This window comes from Sarcophilus harrisii, chromosome 4 (genome assembly GCF_902635505.1).
Source record: "Sarcophilus harrisii chromosome 4, mSarHar1.11, whole genome shotgun sequence".
NCBI classification, from domain to species: domain Eukaryota; kingdom Metazoa; phylum Chordata; class Mammalia; order Dasyuromorphia; family Dasyuridae; genus Sarcophilus; species Sarcophilus harrisii.
The window spans coordinates 54,430,043-54,451,675 of record NC_045429.1 but is presented as its reverse complement, the minus strand read 5'-3'; the positions used below and the strand labels follow the sequence as shown (position 1 = coordinate 54,451,675).

The following is a 21,633-nucleotide window of genomic DNA, read 5'->3' as shown; positions in this document are numbered from 1 at the left end:
TGATGGGATTTTTGAGTTGGAAGGGACATGAATGACAGCTGTAGGCTAGTGCTAGTCTAGTCCCTCACATTCATTTTACAGATGGGGAAAATGAATCCCAGAGGAGTTAAGTAATTTGTTTTAGATCATGTAGCTGTTAAATTGTGTGTTAGGACTTGAACTCAGACCTATTTCCCATGCATGCTTCTTTTAATGAATCAAATTGTTGATCTTAATTTTTATAACTTTGCTTTGTAAACCAACTTATCCTATAATCAGTGTTTCTTCTATTTTATCCTACTTGTCAAAGAGTTGCTCTTATTGCAAGAGACTGGAAATAGTGGAACATGTCTAATTCTACTAAAGGTGAAGGGGATGAAAGGACAAGAGTTGAAAAAAGGATTGCACATATAACACAACCTGTAGATATTCTCAAAGGGGAAGTATTAACATTAAAGAAGATCAGAGGAAGCCTCTTATAGAAGATACAATTTTACCTGGAAGCTGAAGAAAGTTAGGAAATCCAAAAGACAGAAAAGAATGGAGAGAAATAATTCTTTTGAATGAAATTTAATTTTATTAACATTGTTATTACCTACATACATCTGAAAATGGTAATAGACATATAAACAAAAAGTATTAATCATTTTGTCCACATGAGAAGTATGTTTACTTATTTAGTCTACTGAGTTTTATGGAAGATATGGAATCAGGGTAATAACTTTGCAGCCCCCAAAGAGGCACATAGCTAAAGTTTGTTTTAATTGGAACACTGTGATTTATGAGTCAAATCTGCATGAGGAATATATATTGATAAATGATTAACTGATCCCCAATGGTACTTCGTTTGTTCCTTAACCAATATATATCACTGCTTATTATGATGGAGATGTTGAAAGAAATATCCCTAAAATAACACTAAGATAAGAACAACGAGAAGGCCCATACTGATACTTAAAAGCCAAAATGGCACAGAGAATGGAAGTTGGTCATCACTGACAGTTCGAGTTCTCAAGGGCTTGATAATGCGTTCTCTCTGAGTCAAAATAGCTTCCCTAGCTCCTGCCCATTTCCCAGGTCCCTGCAGGCGGTACTGGTATGGAGTACAAGGACCAAAGAAAATGTTTAAGGCCAGCTTGGGATCTGAAAAGAAGAGAGAAAGCACACTGGGCTTTACTCCTATTTCCAAGGCAATTTCATCCATGTACTCAATGTACTGAACTCGGCGTTCATCACGAAGACTTGATACAAACCTGGAATCACAAGATGATAAATCCCAAGTTAGAATTTGACCTCTCTCTTTATGTCTTTGAGAGACAGTTTCCACTGTGTTGTGTGAAGCTCATTAGTGGGAAGATGAGAAAGAAACTATTAGAAATTTATCTGATAATGTTTGCCTCAAATACTCTTTTATGATTATTTTCCAGTACCATTTTCCACATCAAAACTATTTGAAAAATCATAGATAGTTTAACTCAGATGTTTAGGATTTCTTTACATCTCTCCACAATTCATGCTCTTTAGAAGTCTTTGCTTTGCTTTGCTTTGAAGTTGGTTGTCACTATTTAAGACCCTGGTATTTGGATATTAACCTCTGCCTCAGGGGTCTACAAGGGCAGAGCCCCAGCCCTCTTCTCTCATAGCCTAATATGCTCTTCCTTGGCAAACACATTCTCTAGTTCCTATACAGATAAATCCCAAATTTCTCTATAATTTTGACCTCTATCTCAAGCTTTAGATTTATTTATCATACTCAGTACCATAGTCCTATTTAACTAGAGCACGATGTATAGAACAAAGTATGAGATAAGTACAAAGGTAGAATAACCATAGAGATGAAGATTTTAAATGCCAATGAAAGGAATGCAATGATTTTTTTCATTAGGCAACACCTCCAGCTTAACGTGTCTCAAACTGAACTGTCTTTCCCTAAATCTTATTCTTTCTAACTTTTCCATTGCTGCCATTGAATCCCACACATCACATATATTCTAAACCTTTGTGATACCTTTGCCTTTTTTGTCTTCCTCTACTTCTACACCACCACATTGTCAGTTTCTGTTGATTATATCTTTGAAATATTTCTAGATTCAATCCATCCAGTACTTACTATTTTCTTAACTATCAAATGCCCATTGCACATAGTAATATAATTAAGTACTTAATAAATGATTGTTGGTTCATTCAGCGTCACCTTTATTGTGAAATGTTTTTTGACTGTTATTGGGTTCATTCTGAGATTATCTTGTATTTTGCTACTTTGCATTTATTTGTATCTTCTATTTATATTTACTTTGTTTATATTTTTATATGTACTTAATGTCTTCTCCAACCATGTTAGTTTTTAGGAGAATAGGGATGATTTCATTTGTATTAATTGTACTCTCAGTGTGCAGGTAGATGATACAATGAATAAAGTGCAAGCCTGGAGTCAGAAAGACTCATCTTCCTGAATTAAAATCTGGTTTCAGACTCTTATTAGCTGTGTGACCCTGGGCAAGTCACTTAATTCTGTTTGCCTCATTTTGCTTTTCTATAAAATGATCTGGAGAAGGAAATGCAAACTACTCTGGTCTCTATGCCATGAAGAGTCAGACATACAACCAAAAAAACAACTGAACAACATTTGAATACTTAGCACAGTGCCCGGCACATAATAAGCACTTAATAAATATTAACTGATTTATATGTCACTCTTTTGCTCAATACTTTTTCTCAATACTTTGCTCAATACTGTCTTTCTAGTGTTTGATAAAAAGAAGATTTAATTTCTTTGACTGGCATTCAAAAAACAATACAGCATCTTCCTATTTTTTGGTTTAATTCATACCCTTGCTCTTTGCATTTTGCTCTAGTCTAACAAGACTACTTGTTGACTTCCGTATCTTTTGTTTCATTTTTTCCTGTGTGTTTGCTCATAAACACATTCCTGATACCTAAAATGCCATCTCTATAGCCTCCTTTCAGCCTGTTGAAATTGATCCATTTTTAATAGCCAGGATAAATGCTACTTCCCTAGTTCCTTCAGATAGTAATAATACTTTCCTCATGGGATCATAGGATCCTGGATTTTGAGCCAAATGAATATCTAAATATTATCTAATCCTTTCATTTTACAGATTTAATTCAATTTAAGAAATAATCATTGAACACTGACTATATACAAGTCACTATATTAGGTATCAGGGAAAAAGACAAAACCAAACAGCCCCACTTCTCAAGGAGCTTTTGTTTGATTGGGTAGGAAACTGAAGTCTAAATTGGCTAAGTCATCTGTCCATAGTTTTAAAAATAGTAAGTGGTAGGGCTGGGATATGAACCCAGGCACCTTGCTTTACACTCAATGTTCTTGAACAGAAGCTGATTTGTATTTCTCTTAGGTTTTTAGTTATCATGGATCATTCTATATTAAAATTATTTTTTTACAAGTTTTACATTTTTTCCCTGTGCTTACTTTCCTTCTCTATATACAGAAGTCCTTTAGCTGATGTTTGCTCACTGGTCATTGTTGCTTACTCCTATAACCAAAGGACAGATAAAAACAAAGGGGAATCTTCATTTCCCTAAAGCCTTAAATTCCTCTAGGAAGTACATGGATGAGATTAGTAACTAGTAGTTCTGACATAAAGAGATCCTCACAAAGAATATATAGGGGAATAGAACCCAGTACCACTATAGTCTTTGGCCATAAGGCTAAATTTCAGAGTTAGTCCCAAGTCTATAAGAGAGAACTGCCTTCCACTGTTCCATGTAACATCTATAGGAATCAATTTTTTTTAAACAAGTATCAGTGTTGACTAACCCTTAGTACTTTCCCCAAATAGTCTACTTGCATCCACCCCATTAATAACGAATATTTCTTGAGTCTGCTCAAGTTTCTTCTAGGTCTTCTACAAATGTGAAAGGGTTCACTTAGCTCCTAAAGATGTGCTTCCCGTCCTTCAGGTATTAGCAAAGGGAGGTATAAGTTCTAGGATCCTTTGTAGAAGTTTCTATAAATATTGTACTTTAGCCACTTAGAACTATTTCCAATTCTCCATACTTTCCTGGCTCCCCATTGGAAAAAAGTGTCCTTCCTTGCATTTCACTTTGAACATCTCTTATGATTTTATGTTCATTTTGATGTTTTGGTAATTCATATATGTGTTCTTACCATCCTTACAAATTTGTAACTTCAATAAGGGCCAAGTCTGATCAAAATGTTGCATATCTACCAGCATGATGATCTTTGAAATGATCCTGATGAAGATAATTGCAATGTATTCCTAATTATCTGTTATACATGATAGAAACAAAGTTTTTGAATAAGTATGGATCAGTGAAAAGAAGATGGACTCTGAAATCAGCTAACGATATTTGAATCCTACTTCTGACATTTGTGGTCTCTGTGACTTTGGCCAACTTTATTAATTAACCTCAGCTTCAATTTCCTCATCTTAAAAATGAGGAGAATGGTATTAGATGGCCTCTGAGGTCCTTCTGGATTTAGGTCACTCTATGATCTTTGGATCATATCATAGATGGCATAAATAGTACATGTGCATATATACATATATGTTTCCATATTATACTTAGTTTTACATATTTGTATGATTTATTTGGTTTTGAATTTATTCAGATTGATTGGAAGATATTTGCTTTTCTCAAGTCCAGAGGGATTGCTCTTTTGTTTGCCTTAATTCTTGAAATAGATAGGGCAACCTTTTGATCCTTATATTGTTTGTCTAATGCACCTAATTAATAAAACCAAATGTTGCCAAGGGGATTTGGCACATATTAAACATTTTGTGCCTAGTATTCTATGAAAGTTAAATAATAGCAACAATAAGTGTTTTCTAATATGGCCATCTGAAACCACACATTCAACATACAAACTAAAAATTGGTACCATTAATGATACTGTTAAAAACAGAACCAGATAGTCTTTTGTCCTCTTGTACAAGCAGCTTCTATGATCAATAAAATGTAAAGGAGACCCAAAAGACAAACACATGATCTAAGTAATCAATTGCCCTTTGCCAACATCAAGTTTCTTACTTATTTTTCAGATCATTTTCCATCCATTTGATTTCAGTCATCATGTCACTCATTGAAGGTAATTTGTTCAGCCCTAGGAAAGAATATTCAGAACATGGTTAGGATTCTCTGGGAGAATCACTGAATGGAAGGAAGTAGTTTTAGGAGAAAATCATTACATCCATACTAGCTTTCTGTGGAAATCAAGTCTAAAGTCCCAAAGTAGAGGATCTCTAAGAATGACGTGTTGGCATGTATAACCTATTTCAAATTTCTTGCTTTCTCAATGAGGGTGGAAGGGAAAAAATGAGGGACTTTTGAAATAAAAAAGAAATGAATCTTAAATTGTACATGCAAATGAGGAATTAAAAAAGAATGGTGTGCTGGATTTCATTTCAGTGTTAAGATGTTACCTTCTTTATAATATTAGATATTTTTTTACTCACAACTTCCATATGTTAAGAATGCATTCTGTAATCTGCATGGGCTTCTCTGAATAATTCCACCCCCCCCCCAATCTTCTAATGCAGCATTTCTACTTTGAATTCATGAACTGCACATATAAAAGAATACAGTCATTGATAAAAATGTAATTATTTTTCAGCCAGTGCCTTTGTCTTCCTAAGGCAGAAAATAATGACAAATGTACTGGCACTTCAATCTCTGTTATCAAGAAGGACAAGTGGATCTTGTGATAACAAAACAGTAAAACTGGAAACAATATGGGTGCCCATTGATTGATGAATGGCTGGACCAATTATTCTGTATAAGTGTAAAGTACACCCTTCATTATCACATCATAAGAGAAGAGAAATGTGAGGAATTCAGAGGAAGTCAAGAAAACTTATATGTATTGATATAAAAAGAAAAGGCAGAATTATGAAAATATTATTCATAATAAATCCAATAATATAAAGGAAAATCACACTAAATCAGAATTGAGATTTACTGCCAGTTGAAGTCTTTTTCTCTTCTGATAGAGAAGCAGTGGATTATGAATATGTGATACATCATCTGCTGTCAGATATAACTCTTATGTCATTTAGTTTGGCTTAAATATTTCTGTTTTGTCAGAAAAGTACATCTTTGTATCTTCAGATCTGTGCCAGCTGATTGAATGACTTTTAGTGACGGGATCCATCTCTCATAGTTTTAGTAGTTCCTACTGCTGTTTTCATACTACTCCACACTCTACACTTCAACCTTATTTTCTTTCCCTCTTATCCTCTATGCTTTATTTTCCAATTGCTCTTTTTCAAATGTTTTATTCTTAAAAAACCCCAACAGTATCTCTTCTTAATAACCTTCCCTTATAACAATGACTCAAGCAGATGCTTAAACAAAGGAGTGTCGTGACTGTTAGGATCCAGGAGAGACTAAATTTATTCAATGCACACACTACAAGTTTCCATTAAGAAAAACTAAATGCATTTTCTCCTGGGTATTAAAAATATACTTCACAAATATGCACAAATATGATTACTGTGCTAGAACAGCACTCTGTTTTCCAGTAGGTATTCAGAAATTATTTATTGACTGCTTTCTTACAGAATCAGCGATTTGGAGTTGAGAGGAACTTCAGTTACCATCATGCCCACTCTCTTCATTGTCCAGATCAAGTCATATTGGTAAAGTTTTGCAAGGTACATAGCAGGTGCTTAATAATTAGCATGATGTTTAAGCTGTTATGAACAGTTAGGTGATGCAGTAGATGTAATGTTAGGCCTGAAATCAGAAAGATTCATCTCTCTGAATTCAAATCTAGCCTCAGACACCGTAGATCCTGTATAGGTCACAGTCCCATTTGCCTCAGTTTCCTCATCTGTAAAGAGAGCTGTAGAAGGAAATAGCAAGCTACTCCAGTATCTCTGCCAAGAAAATCCCAAATGGGGTCAAGGAGAGTTAAACAACTGAAAACCAACAAAGAATTGAACTGTTTTTCTATTACCAAATTTTGGAACAACATCATGGAAATTATTTCAGAAGTGCAGAGAAACATAAAGGTCTATCATTTTCCCTTGTCGCTTTATTCTGGGCCTAAATCCTGCCCCCCAAACTTTTCCTGCTCAACTATGCTAAGCTTTGTGTTGACATTTTTCCTAGCAGTAGAATTTTGCTTTAGTCATAGGTTATGATTTATAAATGTGTTTGGTGAGGGATCCAGGGCATGTCTTTTTCAAACTTGCTCATGTATCCATGGCAGACTCTTGGCAAAGATTAGCATTTGTTGTCCCTCCCAGCTTCCCTTTCACAAATCTTTTTATCTTTACTGGCACTCCAGCCTCCTCGGACATCTCTGTGTTCTGTCTCCATAGAGTCTTGTTCTTAACATTGTGCTCACAATTTGAAGAGACCTGGCAAACTCACCTCTGCTATAATTCTGGCTAATAGTATTTTTCATTCAAATAGGAAAGCCTAGGAGATATGTTAAAAAAAAAACCAACAAAACTCCTCAAAGAAGTAGATCTCTGATGTCAGAATTTGGAGTACTATTACAGGTTAATGGGTATACTTGGGATTAGATCTGGAATCTGATAGATTTTCCTATAAGATCATTCAAAGAATATCACTATTAACTTATCTTTTAATTTTTTCCTGAGGCAATTGGGGGTAAGTGACTTGCCCAGGGTCACCCAGCTAGGAAATGTTCAGTGTCTGAAGTCAAAATTGAACTCAGATCCTCCTGAACTCCAGGACTGGTGCTCTATACACTGCACCACCTAGCTGCCCTTAACTTGTCTTTTTTTGTTGTTAAATCTAGTCCCTCACATACCTTTGAACACACGTGTGGCCCATCGGCTCTGCATTTCTGATGTTGGAATAGTAGCTCCTACTGGCTGGATTATACCAATGAATGCTAGTGTTGGTTTTTCCAGTTGAGGAGGGAAGACATATTTAAATAGAGACTGCTGGCTATCTAAGACTGTTGAATCATTATCCAGGAAAGGAAAGGAGAACGTATATCCAGTGGCAAAGATAACAACATCAATACTTTCTTCAGTATCATCCTCAAAGATGGCAGTTGTTTCAGTGAATTCTTTCACATTTGCTTTTACCAATAGTCTTCCAGCAATTATATGGCTAGGCAAATCATCACTGAAAGTAGGTTGATGATTTAGAAACCTGAAAGATAAAAACAAGCTGTAAAGTCATGAATATAAACCTCCTTTGGAAATATTAGCAATGTGATGTTAATATTATTTGATTCTGAGTACGTGCTATGAGCAAAACAGATTCACAAGGATTGTTTTTTAATGTGTTGGGAACTGGCCTAGAGATCAAAAATGGTAGTTGACTTGGTATTAGAAATTCATTTCTTTAAGTTATGAGAAAAGAAGACTAAAGATACTTTCCTTCAAATACAGAGTATCCCTTATATTTGGGAGGTTATCTGGAAGATAGGTTAATTTTGTTCTATTTGATGTGAGAAGGCAGAACCAAGAGCAATGGAGGGGAAAATACAAAGAAACAAATTTCCAAAACATTCCTAACAGAGCTGTTCACAAGTAGAATGGAATTACTTGGAAGGTATGAAAGGAGTTCCCTCCCCTGTATGTAGAATAAACTACCCAACCATTTGTCAAATATATTGTAGGGGAGGAGGGACATTCTTTGGTCTGGATTTAACCAAAGGGCCCTCCAGAATTTCACCATTCCCTTGATCTGCATATTTAATAATCCATCAGATATAAATGAAGTTAGTTTGACATAATCTGTTCTTGATGTTCTTTGCAACATTTTCTCCCTAGATATTCACTAACCATACTTTGAATACTTTCTAATTTTGCCAGGAATTGAAATGAAGATCATTGGCCTGAAACTTTTAAATTCTATATCATTTTTTGACAGTCAGAAAAATAGCATCTCTCCTGTTCTCTATGATCTTTCAAATATCACTGACTACAAGAGGAAGAGATGGGGAAAGATTGCTGTTTAGTTCTTTTTAATTGTGTCTGACTCTTCATGACTCCATTTGGGTTTTGCTGGGGGAAAGATGCTGGAGTAGTTTACCATTTCCTTCTCCAGCTCATCTTACAGATAGAAATTGAACCAAACAAAGCTAAGTGACTTGCCCAGAGTCATACAAGTAATAAATGTATGAGGATGGATTTGAACTCAGAAAGAGAAGAACTAGCACTTTTCCCTCCTAGTCCAGCACTGTATTCATTGCACTACTTAGCTGCCATTGGAGAAAAAAGGAATGAGGAGAAATAAGTACCTACTATGCTCTAGTCACTGTGCTAAGTGCTTCACAAATATTATCTCATTTAATTTTGACAATAATACTATGAGGTAGGGGTAGGGTAGCTATTATTGAGCCTCATTTTATAGTTGAAAGAACTGAAATAGACAGGGATTATGACTTGCCCTCAGTCATGAAGATAGTAAACATCTCAAATTCAAATCTTTTTGACTAGAGATCCAGTGCTCCATTTACTTCTCCATTGGTTCAGAAAGAACATCAATCATTTCTTTCAATAGTCTTGAATGTTCTTGGCCGTTAGCTCTTCTTTTAATCATTTCCTGCTTACCTTGAATTTCTATTATTAGTCATTTTTCTCTTATCCTTTCTCTCCCTGAAATAATTCTCTTTGGAAGAAGAAAATGGAGGCAAAATGATTTTTTATGATTCCAAATCTCGTGTGTTTATCATATCAGAGAGATTGTGGTGTTCATTTCACACAATATCATGGTTTTTAATCAGAATTGTAATAAGATAGAGAAGCCAGAGTGGACGCTTCCTAAAAAGAGGCAGTAAGAGTTACACTTACTTTCACTGGCAGTTTGGGAAATTTTATCTCTATGCCTCATATGCTTGCTGTTTACTGGTCTATGCGTCTACTGGAGGATGGAAGAAAATGTGGCTTGAGAAGAAAGAAAGATCATCAGGGCACAGATTGGGTACTAGACTTGGAGTGAAAAGGACCTGAGTTCAAATCTTGTCATTGACACTTAGTGTGTGACTCTGGACAAGCCATTTAATTTTTTTAGAACTTCAGATTTCTCATCTCTAAAAAGGAACTGGACTAGATGAACTAAGAAGTTCCTTTCTTCTCTCAATCTATGATCCTGAGTCATACACCATGAGGACAGAGTGGGGAAAACACTGCTCCCCCTCCTAGATTAATGGGAGTTGGGCCTTAACTATCTACTAACCACTTCTGGGTTTGTTAACAGACTTGCCCATACTGATAGCCAGAATGAATTACATTTATTGAAATTTCAAAAGAATACCTATGAAGAGGCAGCAGACCATTCACAGCATGGTCAAATCTTGTATTTAATTCGTCTTCTGCCAATTTGTTGATAATAGAGTTGTTTAGACATTTTTTGATGATAGTCTTAAAGTGTGTGAAGAGTACAGTATCCAGTGGATTCCCATTATCCCAAACGCGGTACCAGATCCATGATCCTCGTCGTGTGCTGAGGAATACCTGGAAGAAAGAAAAGCTCAAAAAGTATTCTCTTATAAAATAGCCCTACCTCAACGTCCCAGCTACATTGAAGTGAGACTAAGAAGACACATGCCTCGTTTCATTTATTCTTATTGACCCTGATGTTCATTCATTAAGTTGACACAGTTAGTAAGTAAGGCACTGTTGTGTCTTACTCTTTATGATTCTATTTGGGGTTTTCTTGGCAAAGATACTGGAATAGTTTTTCATTTCCTTTTCTAGATCATTTTACAGTTGAGGAAACTGAGGCAAACAGAGTGAAGTGACTTGCCCAGGATCATACAGCTAGTAAGTGTCTGAGGTCAGATTTGAACTCAGGAAGATGAGTCTCTCTAACTTTAAGTCCAACACTCTATTGTATCACATAAACCTGAAATACAGCCATTGATATACTCAAAAAGTAGTGCCTGCTATGTGCCAGACACTGTTCTAGGCAGTGGAGGTACAAAGAGGTATGAAATGATGCTTCTGCTTATTATCAAGTCCCCTGTACAAAATGTAAAAGCCAAGACTCACGGAAGTAAAGGTCAAATAAATGATTGGTGGCAGAATCCTGGTCTACAGAATGCTGTCCCAGGGATTCTTCTACCCCAGTGGAATCAACGCCTCTTACTTTAAATGTGCTAGGCAGTGTTGCTGAGAAGTAATGCTAGAACAAGGTGTGTGTGTGTATGTGTGTGCGCGCGCGCGCGTGTGTGTGTGTGTATGTGCACATGAATTAAAGAGTATTTCTCTTTTCCTTTTTCTTTTCTTTTCTTTTCTTTTTTCTTTCTTTTTCTTTTTTTGCAGAGGCAATTGCAGTTAGGTAACTTGCCCAGGGTCACACAGTTAGGATATATTAAGTGTCTGAGGCCTGATTTGAATTCAGATCCTCCTGACTTCAGGGCTGGAAGTCTTTTTTATTCTCTGTAGATAAACACATACACATGTATATATACATATGCATATCTATCTGTCTATATATCCATGTATCTATATCTATTTCTTTATCTATATTCTTTCCAATTTTATCTGATTTTATTTCCTTTCCCACATTTGGTTAGACCATTAGCTATTCCCTAAATGTTATTTTCTAACTATAGGCACCCTAAATCTGAGGTACACTCCCTTCTGATTTCTAATTCACCCTCTCTTTGCCATCTCTTGCCACAAGCAAGAGTTGTGCAGAGGTTGTGCAGAGGACCAAATGGGAGCAAATAGTTAAAACCTTATCTAGACTTGCATACTTCATGGTTAGCAAAAAATGAAAAGTACTTTCTCTATCCCAGAAACTAAGGATGTTCCTACCCACATGCAGAGATAGGGGTTTAGGGTGGGTGAGGATTGTCCTTCAAATAGCTGTATCCCTTTAGCTCCCTCCCTCCTTTCCTTTCTTCCTTCCTTCCTTCCCTCCTTCCTTTCTTCCTCCCTCTCTCCATTCCTGACATTTAACCCAGGAAGCCATGAAAATATAATGTTCCTTGAAGAAAATTTGTTACCTGAAAGTCAGTAGAAGCTTAACTATAGGTGTTATTAATTTGAAAATCCTACCAAATTGGTTGTTAAATTTTATATTGTACAATCCCTGGGGTGATCTTGGGAGTTTGAGACTGATTATTTCAAAGTAAGAATATTCTTTCTTTTCCCTGGTTCCTGATTCTTTCCCTAGAGGCTGTGCTAAGAGAACTGTTTTCCTATAGTCACAGCACATCTAGCTTATTGCTGCAACCCTGTGCTATAAATTTATAGATCTATAGAATTCTCTCCCTCCATCACCTCTGCCTTTATTTACTTCCTCCTTGCTTTCTGTCAAGGTCCAGCTAAAGCACTGCATTTTACATGAAACCTTTCCTGATCTCCCAGGCATTAGGGCCTCACCTCATGTTACCCAGAATTTATTCTGAGTATACTTTCATGTGGAGATGCTTTCTCTCCTGGAGAGAATGCAAGCTCTTTGACAGCAGAGACTGTTTCATTTTTAGATTTTTGTATTTCTAGCACCTACTATAGTGCTTGGCACATAGTAGATACTTCATAAATACTTTATTGATTTTTATCATCATGGCATATCTCATAAAATTCACTCACTTTTGGAAATTCTTACTAGGCTGAGGATGCTTCAAGAGAGCAATTGACTTGTATTCACAAAGACCTGTATTCAAATCCTACCTCAGACATTGAGAGCATGACTGAATGAATCATTGGATCTTGATTATTTCATTGTTAAAAAATTGAGAGCACTGAACTCAGTCACTTTTCAGGTTTCTTCCACATCTTTCTTCTATCTCTAAATCTCTGATCCTATGATGTTCAACTGGGAATTAGTGAAAACCAATTTGACTAACACAGTCCCAATCACCAGCAGACATGTATTCTAAGGCTTAAATGACCTAGACATTAGACATTGTTCCCCTCTCCAAGTGTTTTCTTGCTGTGGCACAGAGTTAATTTTCCTGTGTCGTTGCCCCTTCTTCATCCTTCCTTATTCAGGGAATACTGCAATTCAAGGGTTCCAGACTGCTCCATTGCCTTGCCTCTTAGATGGTAAAGTAGTCTCTTATATTAGTTCCATTGCCAGCTCTTTGTTTAGAACTTTTTATAATTCTGAGCCCCACAGAACTGTAGGGCCTTGGATTAGAGTGTGCTTTCCACTGGGCCTGAGCCTCTGGATACATAGAGTTAGGGGCAGTTTGTGATGCTCCCTTGTACTTTTCACCACTCATATATATTCTCCTCCTGTTGGATAACTACAATCCCCATGTGGCAATGATACTCTTTGGGAGCAGTTCCCTTCCCTTTTAACCTGAACCAAATTAATAAACTCATACCAATCTAGCCTTGTTGCTTCTTTCTCTACTTTAGTTTCAGCAGAAAAGCACACCTTAAAGGCGGATATTGCACACCTTAAAGGCTGATCAAGGTGATCAGCACCTTGAATGCTGATATTACTTTGGTTAATGATAAACTTGTTGGTACAAATATGGTGTGAAGAAAGAGTTGAGGAAAGTGTTTAAAAATGGACAGTCAGCAGCCTATGTTCAGGTAGCATTTCAAAGCATTGGTTAAAAAGTCTAACTCAAAAGGCTCTATACAATGCACGTATCTTGTATGCAGGATTAATAACAGAATAATAAAGGCAAACCTGTTGAGCTACATGACTGAGCTCACTGGACACATCTGCTCCGGTATTTCCAAGACCAATCACAAGGACTCTCTTCCCCTTAAATTTCTCTGGATTCTTGTACTCATGATTATGGAAATAGGAGCCTGTGAATTTCTTGATGCCTTGAAGTAAAGATCAAAGCTTTAGTCAAACCCTGGGCATAAATGTCAGGGGAAAAGATGTACTTTTATAACTGCTTTGAAACTTTTTGGGTAAAATTTTTTGGTAAATATCTTAACACTTCTTAGCTGTGTGATCCTGGGTAAGTCAATTAACTCCAATTGACTCAGCAAAAAAAAAAAAATACTGTTGAATATATCTACCCAGGAAAAACAACATTATACAATGCAACAACAAGAGACATTTATTCAGTGCTTAGTATGTGGAAAAACACTATCAGGTGAGGGAAAGGAAATGAGATAAATGCTCAGATAATCCTTGCTATTAAGGAACATCCATCTTTGTGACTTTTGTGAAAGTAGTTTCAGTGAATATGGGGCAAGAGGCCATATTGTGGCTGGCTTAAATAACTAAGTCAGTGGTAGAGAAATGGGGGCAGAGACAAAGTATGCAGGATTCTTTGTAGGAATTTAGTATTGTAAAGGAGAAAAGATAGACAGTGATCTCTTGAAAGTCTGATGATATCAAAGAAGGTTTATTTATTATTTTTTTTTTTTTTTGCTGAGGCAATTGGGGTTAAGTGACTTGCCCAGGGTCATACAGCTAGAAAGTGTTAAGTGTCTGAGGCCAGATTTGAACGCAGGTCCTCCTAACTTCAGGGCTGGTACTCTAAGGTTTATTTTTTAAGAGTAGCATGGGGGTAGACTTAAGGAGAGAGTTTTTTTGATGAATTCAATTATAGTTCAGGGAGTAAGCCTTTGGGAATTTGGTGGCATTTTCCTGTAAGGAATATGAGGTATATTCATTGAGAACCAAATGGAGAGGATTAAAGGCATCTCTTGGATAATGGGGATGATTTGGTTGGCTCAGGCTCCTTATTCCTCCCTTCCCCAACAAAAAAGGGGATTTACCCTCCTCTTCCAAATGAGTTTGACTTCTGAGAAAATTCCAGAAGGGATTTTAAAAAGAACAATTAACAAAGATGAGGTAATTGCAAAGAGTTAGGTCCTCTTTATCAAGAAAAGTTTTTTCTTCCTTTAATTTCTTGCTGATCCCTGCATAAACTGTACTTTGTATTGCTGCCAGAGTAATCTACCTTAAATAATTATCCCATCAAATCATGCAGAGGGGATTGGCTATTCTCACCAACAGCTGCCAGGCTACTATCCTATCAATCCATAGACTAGCCTGTGTAAGGCAGTGGGGTACCCTGAAGGGGAGGGGGAAGCTTGTACAGAGGAGTCAGGCTATCGCTACTGCCTAGACCACAACCTTCCCTGTGCCTGGAAGGAGACAGCCCAGGACCATAAACTCAAGGGCCATAGAAGTAGCAGTGACCTCAAGATCATCAGTCCTGCTTCCAATTCAACCCTGTGGAGCCAATCTTCTGAAGCAATACTTGTAGAAAATTGCAAACAAAAGAGCAGGAAAATCAACCTAACTAAATAGTAGGACATATTGAGGGAGTCAGTATGTGTCAAGTATATCAGGCCCCAGCTACCACCTCAACAGCCACATCCACTGAAAGTCAGATGGAGATGGCTTAGGGCCATGAGCACACGGACCTTTCTCTAGGACTGTTACTCTTACTTCCAGTTGGGGACCCCATACCCATAATTGAGGGGAAAATCATTATGTAAAGAGGCCCCTTTCTATCTATTTTATATCAATTTATTGATGGGCAAATATGCCTGTGCACTGGAGAAAGGAGGACTCTCTCCCTTCCCTCCCCTCTACTCCCATCTAGCCCAGCCCTTGAAGCCATCATCTTGGTAAATCTTTCTTATAGAGATATAGCTGGGGAACAATTACTGAGGGTGGTGATGGCATAATATGTTATATCCCAAAGAGGAATAAGCTGAAGAGATTTTTTAAAAACAATTAGAGTGGAGGTACTTTTTGGGGAACCCATAGGTTTTTTTTTTTTTTTTTTAATTTAATAGCCTTTTATTTACAGGATATATGCATGGGTAACTTTACAGCATTAACAATTGCCAAACCTCTTGTTCCAATTTTTCACCTCTTACCTCCCTACCCTCCCTAAATGGCAGGATGACCAGTAGATGTTAAATATATTAAAATATAACTTAGATACATAATAAGTATACATGACAAAACATTATTTTGCTGTACAAAAAGAATCAGACTCTGAATTATTGTACAATTAGCTTGTGAAGGAAATCAAAATGCAGGTGTGATAAATATAGGGATTGGGAATTCAATGTAATGGTTTTTAGTCATCTCCCAGAGTTCTTTTCTGGGTATAGCTGGTTCAGTTCATTACTGCTCCATTAGAAATGATTTGGTTGATCTTGTTGCTGAGGATGGCCTGATCCATCAGAACTGGTCATCATCTAGTATTGTTGTTGAAGTATATAATGATCTCCTGGTCCTGCTCATTTCACTCAGCATCAGTTCATGTAAGTCTCTCCAGGCCTTTCTGAAATCATCCTGTTGGTCATTTCTTACAGAACAGTAATATTCCATAATTTTCATATACCACAATTTATTCAGCCATTCTCCAACTGATGGACATCCATTCAGTTTCCAGTTTCTAGCCACTACAAAAAGGGCTGCCACAAACATTCGTGCACATACAGGTCCCTTTCCCTTCTTTATAATCTCTTTGGGATATAGTCCCAGTAGTAACACTGCTGGATCAAAGGGTATGCACAGTTTGATAACTTTTTGAGCATAGTTCCAAACTACTCTCCAAAATGGTTGGATTCGTTCACAACTCCACCAACAATGAATCAATGTCCCAGTTTTCCCACATCCCCTACCCATAGGTTTTAAAATACCACAAAAACAAAAGTTATTTATTTCTCCCAATTGTATATTATTTAGCAATTTTCTCTTGAAGGATGAAGATTCTGCCCATCTGATAACATACCTGGAAAGCACTCCAGTGGCAAATGAGGGTCACTATAATGACCATTGCAGATCATGATTCCATCAAAGATATAGGTTTCCTGTTTCCCATCAACCTCTACCACAACATTCCACTGGCCAGTGGAAGAGAAATCAGAACATTTCCTTATGCTGCTCACTTTTGACTGAAAAAAAAAAAAGGTCAAAAGCAGGTCACTCTGTCCTATCATTTCCCAGAAATACAGACCCCAAAGAATATATTATTTCATAGATCTTGTGCCCTGACAATTTCATGTTTTTTCAAGCTCTGAAGAAGATCATTAAAGAGCTCATTTGTAGGAGAGCTTTGCAATTGCCATCATGGCAAGAGAGTATGAGGATACCCCAGACCCAAAAAGTGCCTAGTTCAATACTCACCCTGGTCCACTGTGTAGGTAATAGAATAGAATTAGTACTCAAGTTTCCAAGTCTAAAGTTAACTGGTGGAGTGCATAGAACACCAAACTTGGAAAATTTGAGTTGAAATCCATCTCAGATATGTGCTAAACTCTGAGTATGTAACAACCTTTGTCAGTCTCAATTTTCTCATCTGTAAAATGAAGGTAATAATAACACCTACATCCTAATGTTATGAGTATCAAATGAGATATCATATGTAAAGTACTTTGTAAACCTTACAGGATTATATTTTGTGATTATTATTCAATCATATTTGACTCTTCATGACCCCATTTGGGGTTTTCTTGGCAAAGATACTGGAATAGTTTATTTCTTTTTCCAGTTCATTTTACAGGTAAGGAAATTGAGGCAGACAGGATTAAGTGACTTAAGGTCACACAGCTAGTAAGTTTCTGAGATCAGATTTGAATTCAGGAAGATGGGTCTTCTTAAGTCTAAGGCTGAAATTTTACCCACTATATTACCTCCCTGCCCCTCAAAGTGGTATATAACTGCTACTATGCCATATAAGACAATATGTTTTCTATGAGTATTTTTTAGAAAAACAACATAGTTTCACCATTTTATGGAAGTTGTGATGACTTCTACACTGACTTGAACTGTGTCACATGAATTTCTGCCATGAATAGCCAGCATATAATATTATTGCTCTTCCTTTACTTACCAAAAAGTGGATATATTTCAGGAGATCAAAATGTTTGGCATACATCCTAACATAATCCATCATTTTGGAATTGTGTAAGAAGTTGGGATAATGATCAGGAAATGGATAATCACTAAAGGATGTCATCTCCTTAGAGCTGTTAGTGGTCACAGATTGGTAGATACTAGGCTTTCCAGTTTCTGATTTTTCCTGTAGGAAACAAAAGAATTTTCAATGTTTTTGAAGAAAATGTGATCATGGAGAATGAAGAAAACTCCTAATATGACAAAGATTACTTTCTGGATCTATTACTTTCCTCACTTCACTAATATAGGAGTTATATCATCTGTGAACCTCAATCTCTCTCTCTCTCTCTCTCTCTCTCTCTCTCTCTCTCTCTCTCTCTCTCTTTCTTTCTCTCTCTTTCTGTCTCTCATTTAAGATCATTTCAGGCCTAACATTACTGCATTCATATTTTCTTTCTAGCCTCAGTTTACCTCTTTTACTACCTTTCTCATGCTCTATATTCCAGCATAGTAATGTAGGTTACTACATTACTAGTTGTGGACCTAAATGTTATTTCCTAGATATGTGCATTCATCCTTCAGACCTGAGACATATTCCCTTCTGATCTCTAATTTTCAGAATCCTTCTCTTCCTTTAAATTAAGGACAAATAATTGAAAAAAATATTCAAAAAATTTGCTCAACTAATTTGAGGTTTGAGTCCCATTTGCCCAGTATTGGGAAATAGAACATTGGGAGTAAGACGCTTTGGCATTTGCTATCTCATTTGACCCTTACAATATAAATTAGATAGATAGATACTATTATTCTACACATTTTATAGATGAGGAAACTGAGACTTAAAGAGAACAAATGTCTTGTTCAGGTTCATACAACTGGTAAGTGTCTGAGGCAGAATTAGAACTCAGGTCTTCTATGCAACATTGAATTATCTTCAGCTATGGTTCTTAACCTGTATGATTGGACCTTTGTTTCTGGGGTCATTTCTATGTCCTTAGAGAAGTTCTTTGCCATCTGGCCCTAGAAATAGGGCTAGATAACTCTGAGGATCTGTTGCCCTGGCATTGGTATGGCTGAAGAATTTAGGCTCTTTCTAGCATATCTTTAATGGGAGAGTTCACTATAATTTAAAGGGTGGGGTAATGACAAAGTTTATGTTTCAAGAGGCTATTTACCATTCTTTTGTTTCAGCAATGGACCAAGAATTGTAAATCTCAGCTGGAATAGAATTATTACCAGGTGCTTTGCCACACAAAAATAGTCTATTGGTATTCAAAACTTGTTCAGTTGGAACTTGAGCTAGGAAGTGATTGATGTCAATTTGAGATAAATGGTCATTGGCTTCAGGATTGATTGATGAATATTGAGAACACTACAGAAGTTAAGTGTTCAGCTTATCTTCCTAGGATCATGTCCTTATCACTAATCAACATGGCTCCATCAGCACTGAGTAGTTGAGATGCACCACAGGTCTTTGGCCCATAAAATGCTTCATATTGTTACTATCAGCACAAAACTGAGTTTCATCAGTCTTACTGAACCAAGAATTCTGCATCTCTCTGAGTTTCAATTGTACTTTACTTTTGATGGAATTTTATGCTACTTTTTTAGATATAGATAAATTATTTTGATGGTACACCCTGGAGTTTTCACTTTTCATTTAGCAGCTTCTGAATTTCTCACCCTTTTTTGTCAAATCAGTCTTCTACTATTTGCCCAATACATATTTCTGCTTTATTTTACCTGTTGGATCCATTATTTCCTGAGTTTTCCTGATCTGTAAAATTAGGGGGTTTGACTAAATGGTTTTTGGAATCTTTCCAAATTCTACCCTTGCAATTCTATACCACTTCAGCTTGGCCTTAAAGGAAGAAAAAGATTCTGAGAGTCAGAGATCAGATGGAAGTGCATTTAAAGTATAATGTAAATGTATGTGGGTAGGAAATAACATTTAAGGCCATAGCTAGTAATGTAGATTAGCTAGAACAGAATGTGAGAACAGTAATAAGATGAGATAAGATTAGAAAGAAGACCTAAGATAAGATTTGAAAGGAGATAAGACTAGAAAGAAGACCTAAGATAAGATTTGAAAGGAGATCTGGATCTAAATGGTTTTAATTTTTAGGTTTAAGTTTTAATTTTGGTTTAAGAGGTCTTAAACTCCTTTTGGGAAATATTTTGGGCTTTGATACAAATACATACATAGATACATAGAGATATACACACATGCATCCCTTTTATTTTGGTAGTTTCTCTCAGCAACACTGAATGGTATGTTTTAAGTAAGAGGTATTGATATTGTTGTGGTACAACACTCCCTGGGCTAGATCCCTAATCTTTGGGAAACCAGGCTTCTGCCAGCAATTATTACTATGCTCTTTATCACTTGGGTCTTTATTTCCACATTTTGTACAGTGGAGATGACAATAAGCTATGGTCTCATTTTTATTTTTGTTTATCCTCAGTATATGTTGCAGACACTGAATAAATATTTCCTTAATACATTAATTGTTGCCTTTTAGGACCATTAGGATCCAATTTTATAAAGCATATGGACAGTGCTCTGAAAAAAATCTAAAAATCATGCAGATAAAAGACATTGTGTATCAATGGAGTAAATCTCTAACATAATTCCAATTAAATTTCAGTTTCCTTGATATAGGAAAAAAAATCATCATACAAACCAAGGAAATTAGGCCTTAGGAGAAAAATGTGACTTACTTCATATCTCCAGACTCCTCCAATGTCAAAGCTTTCTTCAAAGCAAGTAGGCTCCAGTCCTTCTTCTAGACAGCTCTTAATAGCACCTAATCCACTCACTCCAGCTCCAATGATGGCAATTTTTTTCACTGTCATGGTCTCTTATAATAAGATGATTACTAAAGATGTTTTTCACTTCTTCCCTTGGGGCAAAATAAAATCTTATTCCTAAGGACTCTGTTCTTCTAAGTCCTCTGTCCTCATAATTTCTTAAAATTTCTAAGTTTTTGAAAACATTTATGTTACTAATTTACCAAATTATTATCAAGAGCAAAACGGGGAATAACAAAAACAATAAGAGCATATAAATAGATGCAGTAAAACCTCATGATGAGATATAACATACAGGAATAATCCAGTGGCCTTTCTAATAAGATCAGAAATATAGCAGTGATAACCACTGACTTCCCTACTATTTGTTATAGTTCTAGAAATGCTAGTTATATCAATAAGACTAGAGTATGAAATTGAGAGAATAAACCTGGGAAAAGAGGAAATAAAATAACCACTTTTTTTGGAGATGACCTGATAGTTTACTTAGAAAACCCTGATGAACTTAAAAAATAATTGAAACAATAATTTCATCAAAGTAGCAGAATGTGAAATAAATCTGTGTAAATCATCAAGGTTTTTGTATATTGGCACAAAACCCAGCAGAAAGACATAGAAAGAGAAATTCCATTTAAGATAAATACAGAATGCACAAGATTCTTAGGACTTTATATATGCAAAATATCTGGGAATCCTTCTACTAAGATAGACACAGAAAGTACATAATACAACTACAAAAATTTTTAAAAAATAAAAATACAGACCTAAATCATTAAAGAAATATTAATTTGTCAGAGGTGCACCAACTCAATATAATAAAAACAATACTACATGAGTTAACTTACTTATTAATTGACATATCCATGAAACCATCAAAAGAGTACCAGAAAAATAATAATGTAATTAAATTGAAGGAACAAAAATCCAAGAATCTTGAGGAGGCCTACAAATACCAGATCTCAAAATGTACTTCAAAGTAGTAATTATCAAGATGATTTGGTACTGGTTAAAAAAAAACAGAGGTTAATCAGTGGAATAGATTACATATATAACAAATGTAAGCAAATGAACCTACTAGCCTACTTAAATAAATCCTAGGAAAAGGACTCC

The 21,633-nt window shown here is 36.1% G+C and overlaps 1 protein-coding gene across 1 annotated transcript; it reads right to left on the bottom strand.

Moving 5' to 3' along the window:
* Nucleotides 1–886: 886 nt before the first annotated feature.
* On the bottom strand, nucleotides 887–20,568 carry LOC100933832 (dimethylaniline monooxygenase [N-oxide-forming] 5-like). The gene is made up of 8 exons (XM_012547624.1): nucleotides 20,434–20,568; nucleotides 17,708–17,896; nucleotides 16,607–16,769; nucleotides 13,573–13,715; nucleotides 10,231–10,430; nucleotides 7,769–8,118; nucleotides 5,017–5,089; nucleotides 887–1,232 (listed from the first exon to the last, which is right to left on the bottom strand). Exons 1-8 carry the CDS (start codon nucleotides 20,566–20,568, stop codon nucleotides 887–889), a joined length of 1,599 nt encoding a protein of 532 aa, XP_012403078.1.
* Between the last annotated feature and the right edge of the window lie 1,065 nt (nucleotides 20,569–21,633).